Source organism: Chelonia mydas, chromosome 1, assembly GCF_015237465.2.
Source record: "Chelonia mydas isolate rCheMyd1 chromosome 1, rCheMyd1.pri.v2, whole genome shotgun sequence".
Lineage (NCBI taxonomy): Eukaryota > Metazoa > Chordata > Testudines > Cheloniidae > Chelonia > Chelonia mydas.
In genome coordinates, this window is record NC_057849.1 from 43165862 (window position 1) to 43191613 (window position 25752).

A 25752-nucleotide genomic window follows, 5' to 3' on the forward strand; every position below is an offset into this window, starting at 1 on the left:
CATGTCTAAAAAATCAGTTATCTTATCACAGAAAGATATCAGGTTAGTCTGGCACAATCTACCTTCAGTAAACCCAAGTTTCATTTTATCCCATTTTCCATTTCCCTCCATGTTTTTAATTATTCTTTCTTTCAATATTTGTTCAAATGCCTTGCACTGAGGTCAGACTGATGCATCAGCAGTTGCCTGAATCAATCTTACCCCTTTTTAAAATATAGGTACAATGTTTGCTATTCTCCAGTCATACAGTACCATCCCTGATTTGACAGATTTATTAAAAATCATTACTATTAGACTTGCAGTTTCATGTGCCAGCTCTTTTCATATTCTGGGTATTCTGGGATGGAGATTGTCCAGTTCCCCTGACTTGAGCATGGTAAATTTTGCTTCTGTGCAGTTTTCCTGACCAGTGCGCACTGGGATTTTCCCTCTGAGGACCATCTTTATAAAATTATACTACAGACTATTTGGGGTGCCTATGTTGGTGATCTATATAATACAGTAGTTCTAAAAAAAAAAAAAGTGTCCACACTGGTCATGAAAACTGTTCTAGATTACAGCCATGTCTGTCCAAGTCTGGGGATTGCTAGCACAGTCAATTATAGCGCAGCTAGAACTTTAACATGAAGCTTCCCTGATGTTTGCATTTTGTGCTGCTTAGCTGCTTATTGATTGGTCAGTACAAATACAACATTTGTGACATCATGATCCAGCTGGCAAGTCAAGCAGTGAATTTCAAACAATGGAAATGCTTGGAGGCATCATCATGTCGATGTCATCTAGACCAAACTAGGGAAAAAGGGGTAAAGGTTAAAAAGCTGAAGGGACAACACAGAACATTTAAAAAACAGTTAGCCTGGTCAAAATCCAGGCAGATAAAAACTGCATCTGTACTACTTGTGGAGGAGACTGGGTCACAGTCGCTGCCATGTCAAGAAAGAATGATCTTTTTTGTCTGGGACTATGTTGTAAGGGTGTCCCTCAGACTGATTCCATAAGTAGGTAAGAAACATTACTTCAAACTCCATTGTCATCAAGAACCTAACACAAGGCAATGGCATTTTGCCTTCTAGAGTCATTGACCAGTCTTGTTCAGGCCTCTTCAGTTAGCTGCCCTAATGGTGGGTCACGACAGGCCAGGGAGAAAACTCTGTTGAGTTTTAGATGTTGGACAGCATTTGGGTAAAAGAGGAGGCTATCTTCTTTCTCCATGGATTTTGGATTCCACAGGCTCTGGAGGTACATGCAGAGCCCCTGAAAGCTGGTGTCACAGGGACCATAAAAAGGCTATTCCTCAAGCATCCATGTGTAAATATAAGCACAGGCCAATCAAAACACAACCATCCAGTGCAACTACCTATTACGCTCTGCTTTGCGGTAAAGACTTTGCAGCAGACAGGGAATCTTCAGTTGCTTGTTTGAGGCACGTTTAAGCCCCTTCCACAGGTATGCAGTAACATTCTAACCAAGATTCTGGCCTCTGCCTTATATGCATATAGAGTCTCAGCCCTAATGTTTTATTAATATATTTTTTTGCACTGAATGCCTTCTTTCTTTTTTTTAAAGGACACATGGTTGTTGATTGCACAGTACTTTTTTCAATGTGTAATTGTTGCAATAGTTTGTATTATGGACCTATAGATATACATAATCATAAACTAAGATACGTATATGTGTTTATTTGGAACTCCATGTCTGTGTATTATAAAAAAATTGATACCATCCTTATGTGACCCCAATCATGGAAGTACGCATCTCTGTGTTTACAAGATTAGAGTGACTGTTGAAGCTGCAATCTAATGCTGATTTTCACTCCCACTGTAATTCAAAGTAATAAATAAGTAACTTTTTCAACATTTGAAAGTTTGTTGTAAGGTGAATTTTCATATGTAGACTTTTTCCTGGACTGCAAGATTATGAATAACTTTATATACTTTCCACTGAGTGGTTTATGCCAAGACCCCAATCCTACAAACATTTATGCATGTGCCTAATTTTAAACTTGGGACGAGTCCAACTGATTTCAGTAGAACTACTCACATGCTTAAAGTTGAGCACGTGCGGAGGACTGGGACCTGTCACCTCCTCAGTCTGTGTCGGAGGACAGGGTGGCAGCACTGCTGTTATCAGTGGCATTAAGATTTCAGAAACAGGGGACAGAAGAAACCAAGGTGGTGCCAGTCACATGCTGGGACATCGTCGCAGCAGTGCCCTGGTTTTGGCATCGTGCTTGTCAGAGCCCATGGGGCAAATCAGGAGACGAGGGTGACATCGCCCCGGGATGCTGCAAAATCCACGGGAGGGGAGCGCGGCGAGCCCCCCGGGACTGTTACCTCAGCGCGGGATCCCGCTGGGATTTCACGCCCGGCCACGTGCCGGGGCGGGCGGGGCGCGCTCGGGACTGGCTGCTGCTGCCTCTGCAGCCCCGGGCCTGGGCGCCCCGCGCGGTGACCCGGGGAGCAGAGCCCCGGCCGCCCGGAGCGAAGGGCTCCGCCGGCTGCCTGCTGGCGCTACTGTCCCTTTAAGTGAAGTCCGCGCGCAGCCGGCTCCCCCACTATCCCTTGGTGCATTGCGGCGGGGGGAGGGGCATTGTCGCAGGGCTGCTGCGTGTGGGGACGGGGAGCTACTCGCCGCGCCTGCTTCCCCCCACCCTCCCCCCGGGTTTGAAGTTGGCGCCCGGGAGCGATGCGGCGCTGAGGAGAGGGAGGCCGAGGAGACACAGGCCGCCGCCATGTCTGCGGGATTCTCCTTCGGGGCCGGCACGCTGGGCTCCGCTGCCGCCGCCGCTGCGGGGGCGGGAGGCGGCGGCGGCGGGGCAGGCTTCTCCTTCGGAGCCGTCCAGCCGAGGTAACCGCGGGCCGCCCGCCTGCTGCGGCCCGGGATGGGCCCTTCCCGCGTGGGGCGGCGAGCGCCCGAGCGGGCCCTGCCAGCCTGGTCTCACCGCGGCGGGGGCGCTGAGCCTGACCCCGCGTCCCCGCAGGCGGAGCTGGGTCCCGCGTCCCCGCAGCGTCCGGGCCCGGCCCTTATCTGCGCTTCACCTGCCTCCCCCGTCCCCGGGTGGGGCGGCACGTGTGTGACTCGGGGCCCTGGCGGGGGTTCCCCGCGGCAGAGCGCTCCGGAGGCGAGAGACCCGTAGCTCGGGGCTGATGAAAGGCCCTTTTCCGCCCAGTCGGCGTCAGGCTCCGCTTGCGCACGGGCGACTAACGGGCTTCACTCGGGGGGAGGGATAGCTCAGTGGTGTGAGCATTGGCCTACTAAACCCAGCGTCGGGCGCTCAATCCTTGAGGGGGCCATGTAGGGATCTGGGGCGAAAATTGGGGATCGGTCCCTCTTTGAGCAAGGGGTTGGACTAGGTTGACCTCCTGAGGTCCCTTCTGACCCTGAGATTCTATGAAAGTGGCCTCTGCAAATGCACGTGTGCTGCTGCCTTGGGGGGGGGGGGGGGGGATGTCCCGTCCAGCCGTGCGCCCCAAAGGGATACGTGGGAATCAGTAACCAAGTATTTGGAAATTCCCTTTCCGCTCTGCTGTGTGCCCTGCTATTGCAACAAACAAGCTCCCCCCCATGGCCAGAGCGGAAATTAAAAATGCACGTTTCTAAGGAGAGTTGAATTATTGTCCCATAGGTCTCCACGTGCCGTAGAAATGAGAGGTTTAATATGGAAAGGTGTAAACAGTTTTGTTTACCAACTGGTGCAGCTCCAGCCCCTGCAGGTTAGAGAATATTACAGCTTATATTGCTGGGAATGCAGGTGGTGCTAGACTGGTACCGAAATCTGCTTGCAAACCATCCTAGTATAGTTAAGGATTCAGTAAGAACATGCCAGTCAAATTTCATTTGACTGTATCTGCATTTGTACACTTTTCCACAGTGTGTGGCAGCCTTCCCTCTTGCTAAGGATTACTGTGAATAGCCCATTGGAGAACCCACCAATGCTACCTCCTTACAGTTTCTTTGGTGTCTCACATAATTTAAGCATATTAATAACAGATTAATGTCCTAACTAGCATGTTGAAGATGTAACACCTTATATACTATTAATGATGTACTGAAATACCCTCTGCTTATTGGTTCTTTTGACACCTACTACAGCTTATTGTTTTGCAGTAAGGATTTTTTGCTCATCACAGTACACTTTCTAAAATGTAAATACCAAAAAACCCATATTATTTTGTCTTGCTTATTAGGGCCTGATGCTTGGGGAAGAAATGAATGAAATAATTGCAAATATGGATGTATTAAATGGATTAGTTTGCAAAATAATTGATACTAATAGTCAGTTTTGTCTTGTAATAGCTCAACCGGAGGGCTTAATTTTGGAACCTTGGGCTCCTCGACTGCTACAGCAACTACATCAGCTCCATCAGTGGGCTTTGGAAGTGGACTCTTTGGTTCAAAATCTACCACTGGGCTTGCTCTAGGAGGTACTAATACAGGTAGGGAATACATGTGGATTTATTCCTTTAATATAGCAGAAATTTGGGCTTTTGCATAATCTGTGTGTTTCATGAATTAGTAAATGAACAAACACAAAAAGGAAGACTAATGCATCACAAAGTGTGCTGAAATGTTTTTAACTGTAGCTATATACATTGTTAGAAAATCTGTTATCGTTTTTAAAAATAAGATCTTAATAATGCATTACAGCATTACTATTACAGGAAACCCTGATAACTGAACCTTTAATAGATAAACATACTTGCTATCTGAAATTTGTATCTGGTCCTGTGTATGAATTTTGTATAGAAGTTGGAATTTTATACTATGAAACACGGAATTGTACGGAGGCTTTGGCCATTCCAACAAGACTTCCCTAAAATGTGGGTTTGTCTGTATAGCTCCTGGAGATTGGGAGAGGCCACCAAAATTTCATGTGATTTATAGCTTGCAGTTGAATACAATATGGGGGTTCAGTGCAGTGTGGGTTTAAGGTTGTATTGTACTTTCTTTGAGGATATTCTTAGCAGTGATTTTCAGATGCCATAAACACATACATTTTCTATTATGTTGTCATTTACAATGCTATAGTTCTTATAAGCTCTTCATATTAGCAATAATAATTTGGCCAAAACTTCCTTTCAGAGTTTGGGCAGTTGTGTACACTTTCTCAGACTAACAGTCTTGTATAAACCGTTCTGTGGGTTATTTAACAGTGGTACAGAAGAAAACTTGTACCATTTTAAAATTGGCCATCACACATACGCAATAGCTAATATTAGTGACTTGTATACTGGCTCTGTTGGTTTTTGAGAATGCATCTCTTTCACACACTCTAATATGGTTGTCTAAAGTTACCTTTTACAGGGAATATTTGTAACATTGTTACATCTTTGGATATTTTAAATAAATTGCCTGGGGGTTGTGGAATCTCTGTCATTGGAGATTTTTTGAGAGCAGGTTAGACAGACACCTGTCAGGAACGGTATAGATAATATTTAGTCCTGCCACGAGTGCAGGGGACTGGATGACCTCTTGAGGTCCCTTCCAGTTCTTTGATTCTATGATATGGGTTGCATTATCCTCTTAGCTTGCCTCTCTGTTTGAGTGATCCATTAGTTATTGTCCTCTCATTGAGTTAGAAGTACCGTAAGTTTCTTAGAAGCTGAAATTTCGTAACTCTGTAATGAGCGATTAATTATGATTTTAAATTTCTATGGGGAAGAAACTAATTTGAAACCCAGTATTCTGAGTAGACCATGGACTCTGTAATCCTTTCCACTATAATGCAAAACCACGCTGTTGTGCATGTTGGGATTCCTGACAGCATGTAAATCTGGAGTTCAACCACTTAAACTTTCTGGTGTTTTTAGTGGCTTTAATTTCATTTAAATTGTAGTGTACTAGTATACTGCTTAACTGGCATTTTAATTGCATAGTCACTATTGACCAATGGCTCTTCATCACAAATGAGTTCTGTACATTGTTGACAAGTTAATTGTGCTTTCCCAGGAGGGTTTGGACTGCTAATACTTATTTGAAACCTATTATTATTTTGTGTTTGAGAGTCTAAACCAGAGTAAATCTTTTATATCCAAAAACACTTTGTAAAACGTATTCCAGTTTATCTTGTGTCATTGTAGAGACTGCAACATGGTATAATTCAGTATTTTACTGGTACTAATAAACCATAAACAACTACTAAATTGTGTGTATGAAGCTTGGTAAAATAGATATAAAGTTGATTATGGATTTTTATTTTGTTTTTCTTGGCAGGAACAGCTACAACTATTGCTACAGGATTAACACTGGGTAAGAGTCACATATTTAGAAGCTATTAGTATTTGGAGACAAGCAAGTACGCTCTAGAAGACCAATTGTTCTCTTACTGTGAGCACTTGCTGAGGCAGAGACCTGGTAGCCACGTGGAATGGGTTCTCCTTATATTAAAGACAGATAAAAGTATATTGCTACTTCTCCATGTAAGGAATTATTGTAGTTGCCACAGGCTTAATGCCTCCACTGATGGGAGGTCAGGTACACATGGTTATGAGGAAACTTTTGGCTCTTTTCATGGCAGTTTGCTTAAACTGGTTTTGAAGGATTGATATACTGTTGGCTGGGACTAATGAGGCCATGGGATATATATGTGGTTTTGGAAACAAAGTGCACTGAACTGAGGAACATGGGTGCTCTGTCTAGTTCACATTTACTCACCCTTAAATTTCCAGGGCCTGCTGAGCTTTAGGAGCCATGTCAATGCTGTTTGAGATACATATATATATTTCAAATTGAGGCTCTTCAGGGAAGCATTCATGTTTCTTCAGAGATTCTTTTAGCGATGGTTCCTTCCCATACCAAAGTTTATTATATATCTATCAACCTTTGATATGGCAATAATCCACTCTGGTATTCTCCATCAAAACTGCTGCCCCTACACAGTTGAGGGAGTACAGAACCTTTTCAGGAGCTAAAATTGTTGACTTCCTGCATGGATAAACCACTTATTGTATAATGTTTATGTGAATGCACATTGCCTCTGTGGGTCATGCACAGAGAGAGCACTGTCTCATTCAGTGTTTCTTCATTCACAGTGTCAAGATCCATTTGGCTGTGGAAAGCTGTCTTTTGGCCTTCCCTTCACTATGACTGAAATGTGTTAGCTTATTCACCTTAAGCGATATTACTATCTTGAGTGACAAACTTGCATCGGTGAACTGAAATCAACAAATATTATCATTCGAGTTAGGATGGGGCCCATTGTTCTTTGGGGCAGAAAATATACTGTGCCTAGAGCTGACAGTCTAAATAGACAAGTTAGACAAAGGGTGGGAAAGGAAACAGGTGAAATTATGTTGGATTCAAAGTTTGTAGGTTCATATCCCCATGGAATCGCCAATAGAAAAACAAGTGGATTTGTTGTTAAAAGAGAACTTTGCTGCCTGCCTTTCACTTGAGTGAACCTGGTATGAACAGACATGTTCTCTAACTCCTTTGGATGGATGGACAAGAAGTGTTGAGCTGGGAAGGAGCCTTCAGAAGATATTTCTACCTTCATTGTTTCTCTGATGCTTCTTTAAATATTTCATATTTCTCAGCCATGGCTATGGCAAGAAATGCAGGTGTAAGTGTACCTGTTCCTGAAAAGCAGATAGGAAAGCAAAATAGCTCCTGGCCCAAAGCAGCAGCTGAGTCCTAGGTGAAATTAAAGTAAGCTCTACTACCATTGCATAGCAGCTTAAAAGGGGGTACAATCATATTACAGTGTCACAGTTTTGATGCTGTTCTGTGAACAAATACAATGAATGAGGCCCAGTGTTATAGAGGAAGACAGAACAAATCAAGGGAAAATCGCCCCCAGAACAGACTGCAAGACACCTGGAACATTTGTTTGGAAGTGATGTCCTCTCCTGTATGGAGAAATAGTCGCTCATTTCATTGGGCAAATTGGCAGTTACCCTCCAGTCACCAAGTTTAGCTTTCTTAGTCCTGGCCCAAAGGACCTTCTCACCATTACTGTTTCTATCAAAAATAACACCGAATTAAGGCGAGAGCTGTCATGATTCTGGTTGCATCATACTGGCTGCAGAGAGTATGATTGTCAGACCTAATAACATGACACTAAAACCTGGTATGATCTGTTCATGCCCACTATAAGAACCTAGATAGAACCACAAATATTCCTGCCCTTCAGAAAGCACCTATACACATACAGTCCCATCATGCTACCTAATAAAGCCACACCCTCACTATAACAGCTTCCTGAAAGGAAGCAACTGAAGGAATTACATTTGGGCGGAAAATCTCTATGCTTATAGCTTCCAAATAAGTTCACTAACTTAGTGTACTCTATAATGTGACTAAAACATAAAAGCTGGTGTTCAGTAAGTAGTTACTCCGCGTTTGACAAAAATAGAGAACCTGTTAGAGTTCCATCAGGACTGTTTCACTATGAGTTTAAAGGTGCCCAAGTTAAGGCACACATTAAATGTATCCCATGTAGGGGGTGTCCAGAAGGAAGAATCTCTCCATCTATATACTAAAATTTCTTCAATCAGCTTCTCAGCTAAACCTCAACAGAACTCTAACCTGGTGCTGTATGCCCTGCAAATGAACATCCTTTGAACACTTGGTGGACTTTACTTATCAAGTCATTCTTGCAGCCAGGCAAATATTGGATTTGGGAGCTCTGTCTATAAAGGACAGGCACCATGTTTTTCATTATAATAATTTTTTTTGCATGATCTTGACATTCATCCTTAAAGTATGCTCCATATGTTCTACTACAGTCACACGTACAATCTATGTGACTGATGGGAAAGCGATGGCACTCCTTTCCATTCTGCATGGATTTTTACATTCTGATGTCCGTGCAGCACTAAAATGTCTAGACAAAACTGAAGCATGTACAGTACACCTTCACTATAACAAACCCCTGGGGATCCAAGCCATTTTTTCAGTATAGCCAGGGATTTGTTCTAGCGATGGGAGGGTGGGGGAGAGGAAGAGATTCTCCAGCTGTGGCTGGGGCAGAGTACTCCTTCGGCCCCTGGGCTGCTGCAGGAGCTGACAGTGTTCCTCCAGCAACCTCGGCACCAGAGGTGGGATCCAGCATCCACATTTGCTATAGCCCAACTTTCACTATTGTGAAGGGCATTATAACAAGGCTCTACTGTATTCTAACTGTAAGGGACAACAAATACAAATCAAAATATTTACCTTCTCTATGCTGAGCACACTTGAACAGGTGTAGCGGTTTTCTGGGTGGATCCGTAACTTAAAGAAATCTGTCACATGGATTCCTGTCCTTCCCTGTATTCCGTATCAAAATACTGTAGTTCAAAGCTGATATGCTAGTCTCATTCAGTGCTGTATTTGGGATTATAATGTTGCAGGATATAAGAAGTCTGTCAGTAAATCGAAAACAATCTGTGTGCGTATTTGAGTTTGCTTATATATTAGGTTAATTTCTCTTCGTAGCTACACGCTGATGGATTACCATTGTGGGATTCTGAGGACCCTCCTTTTATGAAGAACAGTAAAACTTCCTTTCTTCAAGTAGTAATGACCACAGATCCAAACCATCCTGATTTAATAGAAGGATCACTACTCGAGATAAATGAACAACGTTTAACTCTCAATTTAAATTAGGACACAATTTTCATTATACCTCTGATGGTTGTCAGCTAGTTCCCTCTTCAGCAAAAGGGTTTATCCCTCAGCCAGTGACTGACAGGTCTCAGTTTTGACTGTACAGATACAAATAAACAAGGCGCATTGTAAGATCTGTGGACCTTCCTATTTGAAGAGAGGAAATGCTGTGATAAACTTTTATACATAATCTTGTTGTCTTCCCCGTGTAGAAAGGAACCAAACCAAAATGTGCGGTTATGTGGCTTTCCTTCTAGGTCCTTGTCACGGCATTTTCATTAATATTTAATTGGTAAAATTCATTTTGAGGGTGATAAGTTTACTTTAAAATTTTGGTGTTGAAGAATGCATGACACTTGGTGGCAAAAATGTTAACTTGAGCATTTATGCCTCAACAAAATGTCTTAAGAATGATGTTCATTGTTGTAGGAGCTCCTGCCGCTACATCAGCCTCTACCACAGGTTTTAGTTTAGGGTTCAACAAACCTGCAGGATCAGCCACGCCATTTGCTTTGCCTATTACTTCTACCTCAGCAGGTGGCCTCTCACTTTCTTCTGCTCTTACATCAACTCCTGCAACAGGTAAGGAAATCCTATTTTGCACTCCACACTGCATTTTGCATTCAGGCATATCAAAGTACTTTACAAGCACTCTGAAATAGATAAGCATCCTTGCTGTTGATATGGTCATTGTCTGCCTTTTACATGTGACTAATCTGAAACACAGAATTTAAGTGACTGGTTGAGCTTCACTGGTGTTGATGTTAGGAATGCTAGCATAGGTGGGTCAGGGGGTACTATCATTGTTTTAAGCCCAGTATTGATTAAATGCTCAGAGTTTCTTTTAAGCACCACATCATCTGGTAGTATTAGGTGATGGCTCATCTACACCAGGGTTTCCAATGTTGCCAGTACCAGTGGAGCTCAATTGTATTGGCAGAAGTGAGAAATAGTTTTTAAAAACTATCTCCCAAGTGTAGAAAGGGCATCATGATGCTGAAAATGGTTAATATCTACTGTCAATGAGACAAATGGTTTTGGTACTGTTAAAGCATGATGGAGAATATGTATCTCCGGTAAGATGTCCCATGCTTAAGATACTAATGTACAGTTGGCACCTTCTCCATATATGCATACCATATTTTCCATAATCAAGTGTTCGTTGATAGCTACGTCAGCTAACCGTATGTGTGTACACCAAAGCTGTTCACCACTTTTCCCACATTCTCGTTAGTCAGGATGCCGCAATATTTCACCTCTTATTCTCTGCCTGCTCCAAAAACTCAAATCAAGTAGAAGTTTTAAAGTCACAATTAACTGTTGTTTTTAGCCTCTACTATGTGAGAGACTTTGATGTTCCGCTGGATCTAGTCCTCTTCACCTACATGCCCAACTAAGACCAAGATTCCACTTAATTTGCAGCAACCAGTACCTAAATTGTGACAGATTCTGCAGCATTCTAGTGGAAATTCTTAAAATTGTTTGGTAGCTTCAGATAAACTTGAATAAAGGAAGTTTTGATTGAATTACATTTTAAAATGAATATTACAGTCAGTACAGTTGCCCCCTGTTGGTGATGATTAGGGCCCTACCAAATTCGTGGTCCATTTCACAGCCAGCGGGTTTTTAAATTGGTCAATTTCAGATGTTTACATCTGGAATTTCACAGTGTTGTAACAGAGGGGGTCCTGACCCAAAATGGGATCTTGGGGGGGGCAGTCCCATGATTGCCACCCTCACTTCTATGCTGACTAGGCAGAAGCCTCAGAGCTTCCTGCAGTTAGAGGAGGTTCCTGGAGGTGGATAGGTTATCCCCCGTACTGCTAGGAATGCCCTAGCTGGGGGCTCCTAGCTGCCAGTCCAGGCCAGTGACAGATTAAGGCAGGGGCCCCCTGGAAAAATGGGTGCCCAGCCCCAGGATGGAAGCCCCAGCAGGAGCCCTGGGGGAAGAAGCCCCAAGCATGGGTGCCCAGAGTCCCAGCTGTAGCCGTGGGGCTGAAGCATGGGCAGCCTCGAACCCTGGCTGGGGGGTGGAAGCCCTGAGTCCGGACTGCCCTGAGACCGTGTTGGAGCAGCAGGGGCGCTACATCTACTGAGGAGGGCGGAATTCCTGATCCTGGGCTGACCTGGCTGGAGCGACAGGGATCAGAAGCCCAGAGCCTGGGCTGCCTTGGCTGGGGGGGCTGCGCCAATCCCTGGCTGGATCAGGGGGAGGCCGCGAGCCCAGGCTGCTCCGGCTGCAGCTTCCGGGAGCAGAAGCTCCTAGCACAGTAGGAGATACTGGGGGAGGAAACCAAGAGCTTGGCGCTCTGAGCTGCAGCAGGAGCTGCAGGGGTGGGGGAAGGGTCGGAAGCCCAGAGCCCAGCTCCTGGGCTGCTGCAGCACAGAAGTGAGGGTACCACCCTCATTTCTGTGCTGCTTCTGGAGGTAGCTCTGATTTCCCCACCAAGAGCAGCCATGCAGGGGAAGGACAACTCCTGCCCCTCCCCAGTGTGGCTGGACTAGCAGCTAGGAGCTCCAGGCTCTCAGCATCAGGGGAGATCAGATTTCATGGGGAAGGGCTGATTTCATGGTCTGTGACACATTTTTCACAGCTGTGAAATTGGTAGGGCCCTAGTGATGATACTGAATTTAGTTTATTGCTGCAGATTTCATTCAGTGTTAACTCTCCTTTATGATGAATGAGGCGGTTCACACCTGTGAGTAATAATTTTAGGCTGTCTGCGGACTGTATAGTCTGTGTATTAAGGATGGTTTCATTCTTTTAATTTCAGGTTCTACTGGCTTTACATTAAATTTGGGTGGGACAGCTGCCCCAACTACAACTGCATCCACAGGCCTTTCGCTGGGAGGAGCCTTAGCTGGTTTGGGAGGTACACTCTTCCAGAATGCAACCACAGCAGCAACAGGTGAAAACAGTTTTATTCTTTTCCCACTGCTATTTCACAATGCTGAAACACAAGTTATACCATGTGGTTACTGTAAAACTTAAATAATTTCCTCTGAAACTTTTGCATTTTCCCTGAATGTTACTAGTCTTAGCAAGTCATAAAATACCAGACAATACAATTACCTTCTAAATATTCTGTTTTTTGCACCTTAAATTAATTTAATTTTGGCAGCTTTCTGCAAGAATGTAAATATTCTTCCATTACTCCTGGCAGAATTCTGCAACAATGCATGTGTGCAGAATTCATGTCCCCCACAGATTTCTTTGCTTCCCTTCAGAAAAATGGCTTTCTGATGGGGAAGCAAAGGGAAGCCACAAGAGCGGTCATGCACCACTCCCCAGCAGCGCAGGTGTATTGTTTTGGGTGCCTGGAGCAGCCAGCAGAGAGGTAAATCACTGGAGGGCTGGGGGTGCCCCAGCCAGTGGCTCTGACCCTGTGCCAGGCTAAGCTGCTAGTCCTGGCTAGGCTGGGGAGGACAGAACTTTTCTCTTCCCCTGCAAGGAGCAGCCAGGGCTGGGTCAGACCCACCCCCAGAAAACAGGGGTGGCAGGTTTGTAGAAATTTTGGTGGTGCCCAGAACCTGCAGGGCCCCCCCCCCCAACTCCACCCCCCCACACCTGCCTAAGGCTCTGGGAGGGAGTTTGGGTGGGGAGAGGAGGTCTGGGGTGCAGGCCATGGGCTGGAGCAGGGGATTGGGGTGCAGGATGGGTGAGAGGTTGGGCTCTGGGAGGGAGTTTGGGTGGGGGAGGGGGTCTGGGCGGGGGAGGGGGTCTGGGCTGCAGCAGGGGTGCAGGATGGGGTAAGGGGTGCAGGCTCTGGGAGGGAGTTTGGGTGTAGGCTCTGGGCTTGGGCAAGGGGTGGAGGTGCAGGAGGGGGTGAGGGGAGGGAGTTTGGGGGCAGGAGAGGGTGTGTGAGAAGGGCATGGGGGTGCAGGCTCTGGGAGGGAGTTTGGGTGCTGAGTGCAGGCTCCGGACTAGGGCAGGGCGTGGGGATGCAGGAGGGGGTGAGGGGTGCAGGCTCTGGGATAGAGTTTGGGTGCTTGCTTGGGGGTGCAGCCTCTGGGAGGGAGTCTGGGGACGGGAGGGGGCGCAGGCTCTGGAACGGAGTTTGGGGGCCGAAGGGGGGGGGCAGGCTCTGGGAGGGGGTGGGGGGTGCGGTGCTTACCTGGAACTCCTAGGCAGGGCAGGCCGGGAGTCTCCATGTGCTGCTACCCCCAGGCACTGCCCCCGCAGCTTCCCATTGGCCGCAGGGGCGCATGGGGCGGGACACAGACGCACCCCTCCCAGGGGCTGCAGGGAGGGGCCAGCAGTCACATGGAGTGAGCAGGCAGGAAGCCGCTCCGGTGGTGAGTGGGAGTCCTGGGCTGTTTTAAATGGCCTGGGGGACGTGCGGGGCGGGGGCGCCCAGGGCAGAAGGTGGGGCCGAGGGAGAGACCCAGCCTCAGACAGTGCTGGAGCCGGGCCTGTGGTGCAACAACAGCCGGTACTGGGATGGCGAGGTCACCGGCACCATGATGTGCATCAAAGGGGTCGAGAAGGGCCTTGCCCCCTGCGGGAATATTCCTGGTTCCCAGGCACCATGGGCCCATAGAACTCGCCGCCCATGCCAGAAACCTCACTGACTGCAGGAAGCTCCGCATATTCCCCTCACTTCCTTCCCTCATCACTCCTCAGCTGTGGGGGGGAGGGGGGAACGGCTCCCCCATCTGACCCCACAGGACCCCTGTGCATCCAGACCGACCTCATACCCAGATCTCCTCACCACCTGCACCCAGAAACCCCCTCTCCTCCCACCCCGTATTGAACCTACACCCCTAACAAGCCTCACTCTTTGCATCCGGAGCCCCCTTGCACCCAGACCCCCTTGCCAAGCCCCACCTCCCTGCATCTGGATTCCACCCCTGCACTGAGACCACTCTCTGCACTCAAACCCCCACCCCATCTGCACTTGGGCCACCCTGACTAGCCCCCCGCACTCAGATCCCCGCTCCACTGAATCCCACCAAGCCAGCACTCAGACCCGCACCCTGCCAAGCCAGCACCTGGACCCCCCTGCTGAGCACTCCACGCCCAGACCCACCCCCCGCTGAGCCCCAACCACCTTCACCTGGACTCCTCTGCAGAGTTCCATTGTGTCTGCACCCCAGTTCATCCAGCCCGCACCCAGACCCCCCATCAAGCTGCCCACACCCAGATTGCCCCACACAGAACCCTATCACCACAGACCTTGATCTCCTCACACTAAGCCCTGCCATACTTGGATTCTCCCGGGAAAAGCCAGCCTGCCTACATCTAGTGTCCTTGGCATGGAGGGGTAGGGTCCCAGGGTGTTTCTGGGGCAGGCCTGGTCCTTGCACTGTGTCAGGGTTGGGTGCAGCTTTACCACCAACTCCATGTTCCGGGAAGGGGGGGCCACAATTATCTCCTACCTATGTGCAGTCAGTGGCTTTTGCTCCCTACTGCCATGCTGGAGCCTCCACATTTATTTATTGACAAAATGTGCAGAGTGCAGAATTTTAAAATATTATGTGCAGAATTCTTAATTTTTTGACGCAGAATTCCCTCAGGAGTATTCCATGAAGTAGTTACCATAGCTGCATAGGGGTATTACGTGATCATAAATGGAAGGGGAGGTGTTCTAAGAAATAATCTCTTCAAGATGTGGTTTGCACTATGAAATGCTTTGAGAACTCTTAGTGTAAAATAGTCACTGGTCCCTTGTTTTAGCAGTGATCTTTGTGAATGAATTTAGAAAACCTTTGAGCTCCAGTACTGTAACTTTAAATCCCCTTTGTTAGATGGGGACCCCTTCCAGCCCCGATGTCCAGGGACAACAACTTGGAGAAAAGCGTAGTATATACCCCTCTATCCTGTGCCGCTAAAAGGGCGGGTGCTGTTCCTGGCTCCAGTGTGGGGTGGAGTGAGGAGCACTCCAATCTTTCATATTGGCCTTAGATGTCTAATAAATATGGTATTTTTCCTTTTTATTATATTGCAGTAGTGCCCTGTGACCTTAGTCAGGCTTGGGCCTCCAGTGTGCAGGGACTGTAAAAATACAGGAATTCATTTTCTTTATTCTGAAACACTTAATGTAGTTGCTGTATGGAATGGAGAGCTTTACTTTCTCCCTTTGGCTGATGTGGGAAGGTGAGATCTCTTCATACACTTTCCTAGCTACTGGGAGAAATGCATCAAGTCGTTACTTTCCTTAAAAACTTCTAGAAAAGATGAGAGATTCCCACTGTCACCCTCTTGTTCACACTCCCCCAAAATAATCCTCATATACAGCTGTGGGAAGGGCTAGCTGCTAAGTGATGTTTATAAGAATTTTGTTCACTGCTTCTCAGAGTGCTGGAAACGGCACTGAAACTAACAAGATCTTTTTGTAAACTTTGGTCAATTGTTGTCTGTTGGCCACTGGCCATACAAAAGACTAATGGCTCAAATTTTCAGTGCTGGCTGCTTGCTATCTTGCATATAAAATGCAGTTAAGTGGATATTGAGCACTCCTTTCACTGTGTGGAAGTACTGTTTTAAAATAGGTTTCAAAGTAGCAACTGTGTTAGTCTGTATTTGCAAAGACAAAAGGAGTACTTGTGGCACCTTAGAGACTATGGATGCATCCGATGAAGTGAGCTGTAGCTCACAAAAGCTTATGCTCAGATAAATTTGTTAGTCTCTAAGGTGCCACAAGTACTCCTTTTGTTTTAAAATAGTGTATTAATCCTGAGTGAGTCAACATGACACAAGTGATGAGGCAGGTAAAGATGTTAAAATTAGATATTTAGAACATTTAGCTCATAGAAGAAATTGTTTTTCTTCTTCTCTTTACATTATTTTCACTGAACTTCTTGGCCCAAATATAGCTAAACAAATCCTGAAAACAAGATGACATACATAAATGTAATCACAATATATTGAAGCTAAAATACTAAATTCTGTGTTACTGAAATACTTTTTGGGTTATTTGTAGGACTTGGACAGAATGCTCTGAGTTTGACTCTGGGGACAACTTCAGCTCCTTCAGCTACTGTTAATGAAGGTCTTGGTGGCATAGATTTTAGTAGTTCTTCAGATAAAAAGAGTAAGTTGTTGATGCAGTATTGTTTTTCTGTAATTTTTATGAAACCTTGGAAAATACTTGCTATAAAAATTCTGTTTGAAAGCACATAGTTGAAAGATGTTAGAGAGGAGGCATTGATGGCTTGGTTTTTCTAACTCTCAATGGACACCGTAAAAATAAGGTATTTTGAAAATGTCTTTCATAATCCAGGGTTGTTTTAAGATTGATAAAGCTAAAAAAGAAATAATGCAATGTAGTTGTAGCCATGTTGGTCCCAGGATATTAGAGAGACATGGTGAGCAAGGTAGTATGTTTTATTGGACCAACTTCTATTGGTGAGAGAGACAGAGCTGGGAAAGGTACTCCCAGCATCACAGCAAACTGCGTGGTGGAACAGATTGTTTAGTATACGTAGTTAGCACATATTGTAAAGGACCATTCAAAAGATGAGCTGGGGGGCTTACGTTAATTTCCCTGCTAGACATAGGCACTGATTCTGTGGGTGCTTGGGGCTGGAGAGCCCACAGAAAAAAAAATAGTGGGTACTCAGTGCCCACCGGCGGGCCCCGCCAATCAGCTCCTCCCCGCCAGTGCCTCCTGTCCACTGCAATCATCTGTTCAGAGGCATGCTGGGGAGGAAGGGGCTGGGTCAGGCATGCTCTGGGAAATGAGGAAGCCTGAGGAAGTGTGCTGCTAGACACTAAAAATCACAGATTGAACAGAAACACTAAATTTATGGCTTATTACTACAATCTGAACCACCTAACCCCCTCTCTTTATCCTATAACTGCAGAGGTGTTAACAGACCATGCTACCTTGACTAGTCCCTTACAATATGTGCTAATTACTTATGGTAAACAATCCCTTCCACCTTGCATTTTGTGGTGACGCTGGGAGTACCTTTCCCAGACCTGAAAAAGAGCTCTGTGTGGCTCAAAATGTTGTCTCTCACCAACAGAAGTTGGTCAAATAAAATATATTACCTTACCCACCTTGTCTCTCTAAAAGAAAACTAGTAATTTGTGGCAATTTGACTGTTTTCAACTATTTTAACTTGTAGATTCTTCTACATAAATACAGTGCAACAATATTTTCTTGCAAACTTGGTGTAATGCAATGCGTCTGGCTGGATTGTTGGCAGCGAGGATCAAACTTGGGATTTCTGAATCTTAAAGTATGAGTCTCTGCATGTCTGTTGCGTCAAAGGCTGTGTTAGGCTCACACATGTACTCTGACCACTTGGGAGTGCAGGGGAAATAGAGCTAGACTATAAGTATGTGTTGCAAATGCAAAGAGCCTGTTTGAAAGCAACTTTCTTTCACTGCAATGAATTTTAAAAATCATGGAAGCATTTCTAATCATGTGGGGTTTATGTAACTCTCCTTCAAAGTTGATTAAAATAGTTTGCAATCTTATTGTCTTTCTAATACTTTACAGTAATACATTTTTTAAATAATTCCATAATAAAAATATTACATCAAAAGTAATTACAAAAAAATACTTTTGTGGTTACAGTACACTTTTTAGTAAGCAATGTTTATGGTGTTAATATGAGCATACATTAAGGGAGTTTGGTCTTCCACTTCCAGTGTCAGACATTAGCTAAGCTAGTTATTCCCAGAGTTTTAAAGCAGAGACGATGCATTTTCTTCAGTGTTCACATTACAGTTGAGTAATCTCTTGGTTTTTGGGGGGAGAGGGTAGTTAAGAGTAGTTGTTCAGGGTAGCTATTCCAAAGGCTGAAATAGTAGAGTAGCAGGTTAGAAACCATATAAAATCCACCTTTGTGAGTCTTACTTGAGCCAGCAGAAGTTTTATATTGTTGAACTATTGCTCTGTGACGCTGGTGGAGGGTATGTATTGCATGTTTTGTGAAAGAAGACTCTGCTAGAGGAGTGTACTGGTACAGTGGGAGATGTGGAGGACGCTTATCACTTAAGAGCCATATAATTACCTATTATCATAATATCTGACTGCCTCAGAATTATTAATGAGTTTATCCTCTCGGCATCACCCATGCAGCAGGGAAGTATATCTCCATTTTACCCATGAGGAACTGAGGCATAGAGAGACTTAGTGACTCACCCATGGTCACACAGGAGGTCTCTGGTGAAGCAAAGCATTGGACCATAGTTTTCAGAGTCTCAGGGTAGTGCCCTATCTGCCGAACCGTCATTCCTGTTGAGAAGATCCTTGTCTGTAAAGTGCCATGAACCACAATGATGCTGTCTAAATAAGATAGACTGTAAGTGTGTGGGAGGTGGTTGAGAAATAGAAACCTGTAATGAAGAAGGAGGGGAAGAGTCAATTAAATTTTCTGCCAATGGGGCTGACTTCATTCCCTGAGCCAACATGCATTGGGGTGAGTGATAGTCATCAGTTCTTCCCCCAAAAACTTCTTAAGGCTTATTTTGCTTGACAGTTGTTCAAAGTATCAATTCTTATATAAAATTATCTGTATCTTCTAGGTGATAAAACAGGAACAAGACCAGAGTAAGTATGTTTAGTATTCTTCTTTACATTCTAAGGTTCTTAGAAAATAGTGAAGCTTTAAAATGTTTCTTCTATTTTGTTTCTTTGGCCTTTAAAAATGCCTATGTACTGTGAAGATGAAATTATCATTGTTAAACAGATTATGGGAGTTAACTGTGTTCTAATGAAATTGCATAGGACTCAGATAGGTGGAGAGGGGGGTCCCATAAACCACAAAATACAGATCCAGTGTTCTGGTTATTACTAATTAGTTTGTAATAGCACCAAAAGTGTGCTAGATGTTTTCCAAATGCAGAAGGGGCATAGTCCCTGTCTTGAGGCATATGTAACCTTAAATTTGCTTAGTTTAGCTTCATATAGAAGATGGTATTTAGTAGTCTGAGTTCCAAACAGAGGGAGAGAGGACTCCTGTGGTCTCTCTGTTCCTGACTCTGTTGCAGACTCATTACATGCTTTTTGGAAAATCTCATCGTACTCATCTGTAAAATTAAACTCTTGCCAAACACTGAAGAAGTTGGTCCAATAAGATACTACCTCACCCATCTTATCTCAGTGAAGAATTAAGTAAGTTGGTGCAGTTCTTCACAGTTGGTTTAATAAAAGGAAATTCAAATCATTATTACTTACTATAGCATTCATAAATTAGATACAAACTTGAAAAGTAGAATGAATATTTACAGCTCTTTGACTCTTTAGTAATGGGGTAACATTGTTTAGAAGTACTGTGTGTTTATGAATGCATATATTGTCTTTTGGCAGAGATAGTAAAGCACTAAAGGATGAAAATCTACCTCTAGTAATCTGTCAAGATGTAGAAAATCTCCAGTAAGTATTTTCCTTATACTTGTTGGGATAACCAAATAATTATACATTGTCATGCTTTAAAGCAACAAGTGGTTTAATCACACTTTTAAAAATTGTTTTAGATAGTGAGGATACACTGCTTATCTTTTGAAGGTACAATATAACCCATCTAAATATCTTCTGTTGAAGTTCCAATTTTAGAATGTTGAGGGTGATGGTGAAATTATGGTATACAGTAGTTCTGTAAAAGAGGCAAAAGCCAAAATTATCACTCAGTATTGGTGGTTTGGGATTTCATCAAGATTAATTTTATTTTTATTAAAACAATACTCGAGGTAGAACATTTGTGTGTTATACCAATAAAATAAAAACCAGCAGGATCTTATTAAAGGGGATTAGGCAAAATGCCACATTTATTGTGAATACAGAAAGAATCATAGTAAGCAGTTAGTTATAGCTATAACATTCCATTCAATTTCATATTTATTCACACACTCATTCACACACACATTTTCTGCAAGGTTGCTATCATAGTTACCAGCCTTAGTTGCTCATGCCAAGCCACTGGCCAGGTGGCCTGAACACAGGGAAGAAGCAGGGCCTTGTCAGATGCACGTCTGATGCTCCTGGAAGTTGGTTTGCGGAATCAGACCCCAAAGAACTCAGTCCCTTGGTTCTGTTTTTATAGGTCTTTGGTCTAATACAAGTCTGTGGGGGTTGCTTTATCATGCTGTTGCTGAATCAATCAGCAGATGGTACATTCCTAACGGCTCTGTGCTGCCAGATGTTGTTTTGTTTGTCGGTTCTCCCATCCTTGAGGCTGTTGGGTGGATTCCGGTCTGCCCTCCGGGGTCCTCTGGTTGTTTCCACTTGACACCTTCTTTGGCCGATCAACACTGGATTCTTAGGCAGGCACCTCCCTGATCATTCATTTATTATCCACACCAAGCATCCATCCACATACGTCCTCCATCTCTATTTTAATCACAATTGTTAACAAAGCGAGATAAATACAACAAAAGGGCGGGGAGTCTCTGTGCTGTTTCTGTTACAAAATATCGCTTTGACTCTCTCTCTCTGTGAGTAGTTGTTGTTACAAAGTATTGCTCTGAGAACAGACTCTGTCTTAGGATGTACTAACAGAATTAGTAGCTTGCAAGTTTCACACAGAGAGGGAGAGAAACAGTAAAACCAAGAGACCTCTTAATTAGTAATACCCTGGAATTTAAACTATGAGGAATCAAACTCATTTGTGATTTTAAGACAGAACTTCTTTAATATGATCCAACATGTGTGCTTTAAATGTAACAAATTAAACTTCTACTTCCAATTTTTTTCAGGAAATTTGTGAAAGAACAAAAACAAGTGCAGGAAGAAATTAGCAGAATGTCTTCCAAAGCAATGCTTAAAGTACAGGAGGATATTAAAGCTTTGAAACAGCTTTTGTCAGTGGCTGCTAGTGGACTACAGAGAAACACTCTTAATATTGACAAATTGAAAATGGAAACTGCCCAGGTATGTTAACAAATGAGTATCAATTTAATTCAAATCAGTAAGCATATGATTTCACATAAAGTGAGAGGCATTCAATGCTGTCAATCATTCTAATATTAGAAGTTCAAATTACTTATATATTGACTAGAAAATGAAAGATGAAAGGTTGGATCAGTTCTTGTAAATGTTAAGGGTGTATTTAACTAGCAAAGAAAAACCGATGGCTGGCCTGTGCCAGCCAACTCGGGCTGGTGGGGCGCGGACTATAATGGGCTGTTTCATCGCAGTATACAGTGCTGGGCTCAGGTTGTAGTCAAGGCTCAAGGACCATGCAGGGTGGGAGGGTTCTAGGGTTTGGGCTCCAGCCTTAGCCAGGAAGTCTACATAGCAGTGAAACAATCCTGCAGCCTGAGACCTGCAAGCCCAAGTCGGCTGGCATGGGACAGCCGCTGATATTTCTTCACTATGTAGACATACCCTGAGATTCCCAAGAGAAGAACACTTAAAATAGAAATCCTATAATCACTTGCATAGTTAGATGTAGGGATATTAACTATGAAGTCAGTAAAGCAGCAGTAAAAATTGAATTTTCTTTATTAAAAGTACAACACTTAAGTCTGGATCTAGTTTATTTTGTCACCTTTACTACTTATATTGCTCACTTGGGAAATATTTCTGCAGGGCAGTGTCTCTTAGTATAGAAGCAGATTAGAGATTATGCTTTGATTATCCTGATTGGAAGCAAACAAAATAAATGGAATCTGCATTTTCTTTCATATTCTTAATTTGACATGATTTCATAAAATCTAATTATCACTGTAAACGTTAGACTTTAATAAATGTGGCATTTTCAAATCAGTCTGGAATGACACGGGAATACCTTATCTCCCGTTCGTTAGCAGTTGTGAGAGCTAGAAATAACTTCCTTGCTATTAGGCTAGTTTGTGGTCTGCTCAATCCCAGCTTACTAGTATTCTTTTCAGTCACTGGTGGTTCTAGGTTGTAAGAAAGCAATGAAATAAACAAATGCAAGGGTTTAGATAGTTTTCACTTTGTCTGGCAATTGGACATGGTTCTATACAACATGCACTTGGTATATAGCTTACTTTAAGTGGGATGCCTGTTAGTCTAAGTCTTCATCTGGGAGGACTGTGGCAAGGTAAACACTGCTAGCTTCTAAAGCGCTTCCTTAAATTCAGAGTTAAAGGACCTGTAGCATTTTATTTTCCACTACACTCTTCAGGATTTTGCTTGCTTTGCTACTACTAACTGTGGTATGTAACCTGTCACTTAAATCGGCCTCTGTACCTGATGACTGTAGGATAGTTAATGTAATGCCAATTTTAAAAAAGTCGCCAGAGGAAATGCTGGCTGTTACTGAAATTAGGCTTATTGGCCTGTATCTGGCAAATGGCTGAAACTATAACAGAATTATCAGTTGCACAGATGAACACAGAATGTTGTGGAGGAATCAGTATGCCTTTTGTAAAGGGAAATGATGCCTGGCCAATCTATTAAAGATTTTTGAGGGCTTCAGCAAACATGTGGACAAGGGTGATGCACTGTATATATTTACTAGAACTTTCAGGAAGCTTTTAACAAGGTCTCTCACAAAAGGTCATGGGATCAGAGGGAAGATTGTCTCATGGATCAGTAAGTGGTTAAAAGACAGGAAACAAAGAGTGGGAATAAATGATCAGTTTTCAGACTGGAGCAGAGTTCCCCCCCAGGATCTGTATTGTGACAGATGCTGTTCAATATATTCATAAATGATTTGGAAAAAGGGGTAAACGATGAGGCAGCAAAATTTGCAGATGATACAAAATTACTCAAGATAATTAAGTTCAAAGCAGAGTGCAAAGACTTGCAAAGGGATTTCACAAAATTGGGTGATGGAACAACAAAATGGCAGATGAAATTCAGTGTGGATAAATGCAAAGTAATGTACATTGGGAAAAAATCGCAACTGCACATATGAAATGATGGGATCTAAATTAGATATTACCGCTCAAGAAAGATATGTTGGAGTCATCGTGGATGGTTCTCTGAAAACATCTGCTCAATGTGCAGCAGCACTCAAAAAAAGATAACAATGTTAGGAACCATTAGGAAAGGGACAGATAATAAGAAAATATCATAATGCCACTATATAAATCCACAGTATACCCACACCAGTTCTGGTTGCCTCATCTCAAAAAGGAGTTTAGAATTGGGAAAAAATACAGAGAAAGGCAATAAAAATGATATGGAACTGCTTCTGTATGAGAGATTAAAAAGACTGGGATTTTCATCTTGAAAAGAGATGCTCATGGGGTGATATGATAAAGTCTGTAAAATCGTGAAAGGTGTGGAGAGAGTGAATAGCGAAGTGTTAGTTACCCCTTCACAAAACACAAGAAGAACCTGGGGTCTCCCAATGAAATTAATAGGCAACGGTTTTAAAACAAAAGGAAAATACTTCTTCACAGAATGCACAGTCAAGCTGGGAAACTTGTTGCCATGGGATGTTTAAAGGCCAAAAGTATAACTGCGTTCAAAAAAGAATTAGATAAGTTCCTGTAGGATAGGTCCATCAATGTCTATTAGCCAAGATGGTCAGGGACCCAACCCATACTCTGGGTGTCCTTAAGCCTCTAAGTGCCAGAAGCAGGGACTAGATGGCGGGATGGATCACTCAGTAATTGTCCTGTCTTGTTCATTCCCTCTGGACCATCTGGCATTGGCCGCTGTTTGAAGACAGGATACTGGGCTAGATGGACCAGTGGTCTGATGCAGTATGGCCGTTCTTATGAAACCAGTCAACAAGTGATTTGTACTCTAAAATGAAAATGATGCTAGTCCTATGGCTTATAATAAAGTACTTTCTTCAACTATAAAATAATTGTGGTTTCTAGAAGTTCAGTGGTATGTTCCCATAGAAGAATACGGTGAACACAGATTTTTTTCTTCTGCTTCCATGGGGTTGTGTTTTCAGATGTTGGCTAGTCAAAACAGCTAAGAATAAACAAGTACAGAACTAGATAATGAGATGTTCTTATTACTACAGTTATTAGAAGGTACTACAATCAAATCACAGAAGTGTGTATCCTGTGATTATAATACTCTGGAAAGGCCGTCAGGAAGGCTTTTGTGGAAATTTTAAAAATATAAATAAATAGTTTACTATTGGCTATGCTCTTTTAAAAATAGACAATCGGGTAATCTGTTTTCTTGTTTCTTCCTTTTAGGTGTGCTATTTCCTCCCATTCCCCTAATCTTCCCTATTGAAGTCTAGGAAAAAATGTAAAATGATTTTAGATGAAGTGGAAATTAAAGTTTAGTTGTGATAGTATAGTACAGCGTTTCCTAAACTTTAGAAAACTGAATCACCTTTCAGGAAAGTGAAACCAATTGTTTCCTCTTCGGCATTGCTATGTGTTGTGTTAAAGGCCTGTCCATCTTAATATATGTCTTTGGCAACTCCAGTCTCTGACATTCCAGTTTTTGAAAATCTCATTTAGCAGATTTACACATCCATGCCTGAAGGTTTAACATTAATTAAACACTGCATGCCAAAAACACATCCAAGGAAGGAGCCCTCTGTGAAGAAGTAGTAGCGTTAGATTTTTTTTCTTCAGAATTCATCTTTCTTATAGAACTATAGCATGCAGTCCTTTGTTTTATTCACTTTATTTGCTTATTTAGGAACTGAAGAATGCAGAAATAGCATTAAGAACACAGAAAACTCCTCCTGGTCTTCAACATGAAAATTCAGCCCCAGCAGAGTAAGTTACTGTATCTAACAGAATCTTGAATTTACCGTTAAAAATACATTACTATCTGTCTTATAAATAGATTTGTATGTTGCAATGTGTAATCTATTACTCCTTTGATAGAGGCATCTGATAACAATATTAAAGTGCACCTATAAAAGCATAACACATTAAATAATTAAAATCACAGACTGACCCAGGATCAGAGGATTCAAACATTGCATCTGATCAGTGTCCTCTAATCAGATATCCTATCCCCTACATTGGCCAGCAGTGGAGAGGAAACCATCTTTGTGTAGTACTCTTTGTCTCCCTTTAAAATATGAACTGTATATACTTCTGTTTTACGCTAATCTGTTTTAACATTTTGTTCTATGCCTTATTGTATGTACTGCATGTTTTACTGAACAAATGTAACTGTTAAGATTTTTTTTTTTTTTTTAACTGATTCATACATCACCTTCAGGTAGAGGAAACACTTTCTCTAGCATTGGAAAGAGAGTAATATAAAATATGCTTAACTGGAATACTGACCAATGCTTAAAATGATGTAGTTTGGTATAGATCTAAATAGTAAAAATGAAGTTGCAAAGGAGGGAAATTCAACA

At 43.2% G+C, this 25752-nt stretch overlaps 1 protein-coding gene and 1 long non-coding RNA gene across 5 annotated transcripts in view; one reads left to right on the forward strand and one right to left on the reverse strand.

The window, feature by feature from the left end:
• Nucleotides 1–137: 137 nt before the first annotated feature.
• On the reverse strand, nucleotides 138–2526 carry LOC119565444. Its single transcript, XR_005224145.2, has 2 exons — nucleotides 2041–2526; nucleotides 138–789 (listed from the first exon to the last, which is right to left on the reverse strand). It is a non-coding gene; the product is annotated as an uncharacterized LOC119565444 (long non-coding RNA).
• Nucleotides 2527–2558: 32 nt separating this feature from the next.
• NUP58 (nucleoporin 58) overlaps nucleotides 2559–25752 on the forward strand; it is a 51682-nt gene continuing 28488 nt past the window's right edge. For 3 of the 4 annotated variants that reach the window (XM_037891269.2, XM_037891286.2, XM_037891279.2), the window contains exons 1-10: nucleotides 2559–2847; nucleotides 4297–4436; nucleotides 6214–6249; nucleotides 10018–10170; nucleotides 12363–12497; nucleotides 16512–16622; nucleotides 19070–19094; nucleotides 19854–19919; nucleotides 21239–21413; nucleotides 25077–25156. In XM_037891269.2, coding sequence (XP_037747197.1) covers nucleotides 2732–2847; nucleotides 4297–4436; nucleotides 6214–6249; nucleotides 10018–10170; nucleotides 12363–12497; nucleotides 16512–16622; nucleotides 19070–19094; nucleotides 19854–19919; nucleotides 21239–21413; nucleotides 25077–25156 — 1037 coding nt within the window. In that variant the 5' untranslated portion in view covers nucleotides 2559–2731. The remainder of the gene's footprint in view (nucleotides 2848–4296; nucleotides 4437–6213; nucleotides 6250–10017; nucleotides 10171–12362; nucleotides 12498–16511; nucleotides 16623–19069; nucleotides 19095–19853; nucleotides 19920–21238; nucleotides 21414–25076; nucleotides 25157–25752) is intronic. The other variant, XM_037891294.2, reaches the window with a different exon arrangement.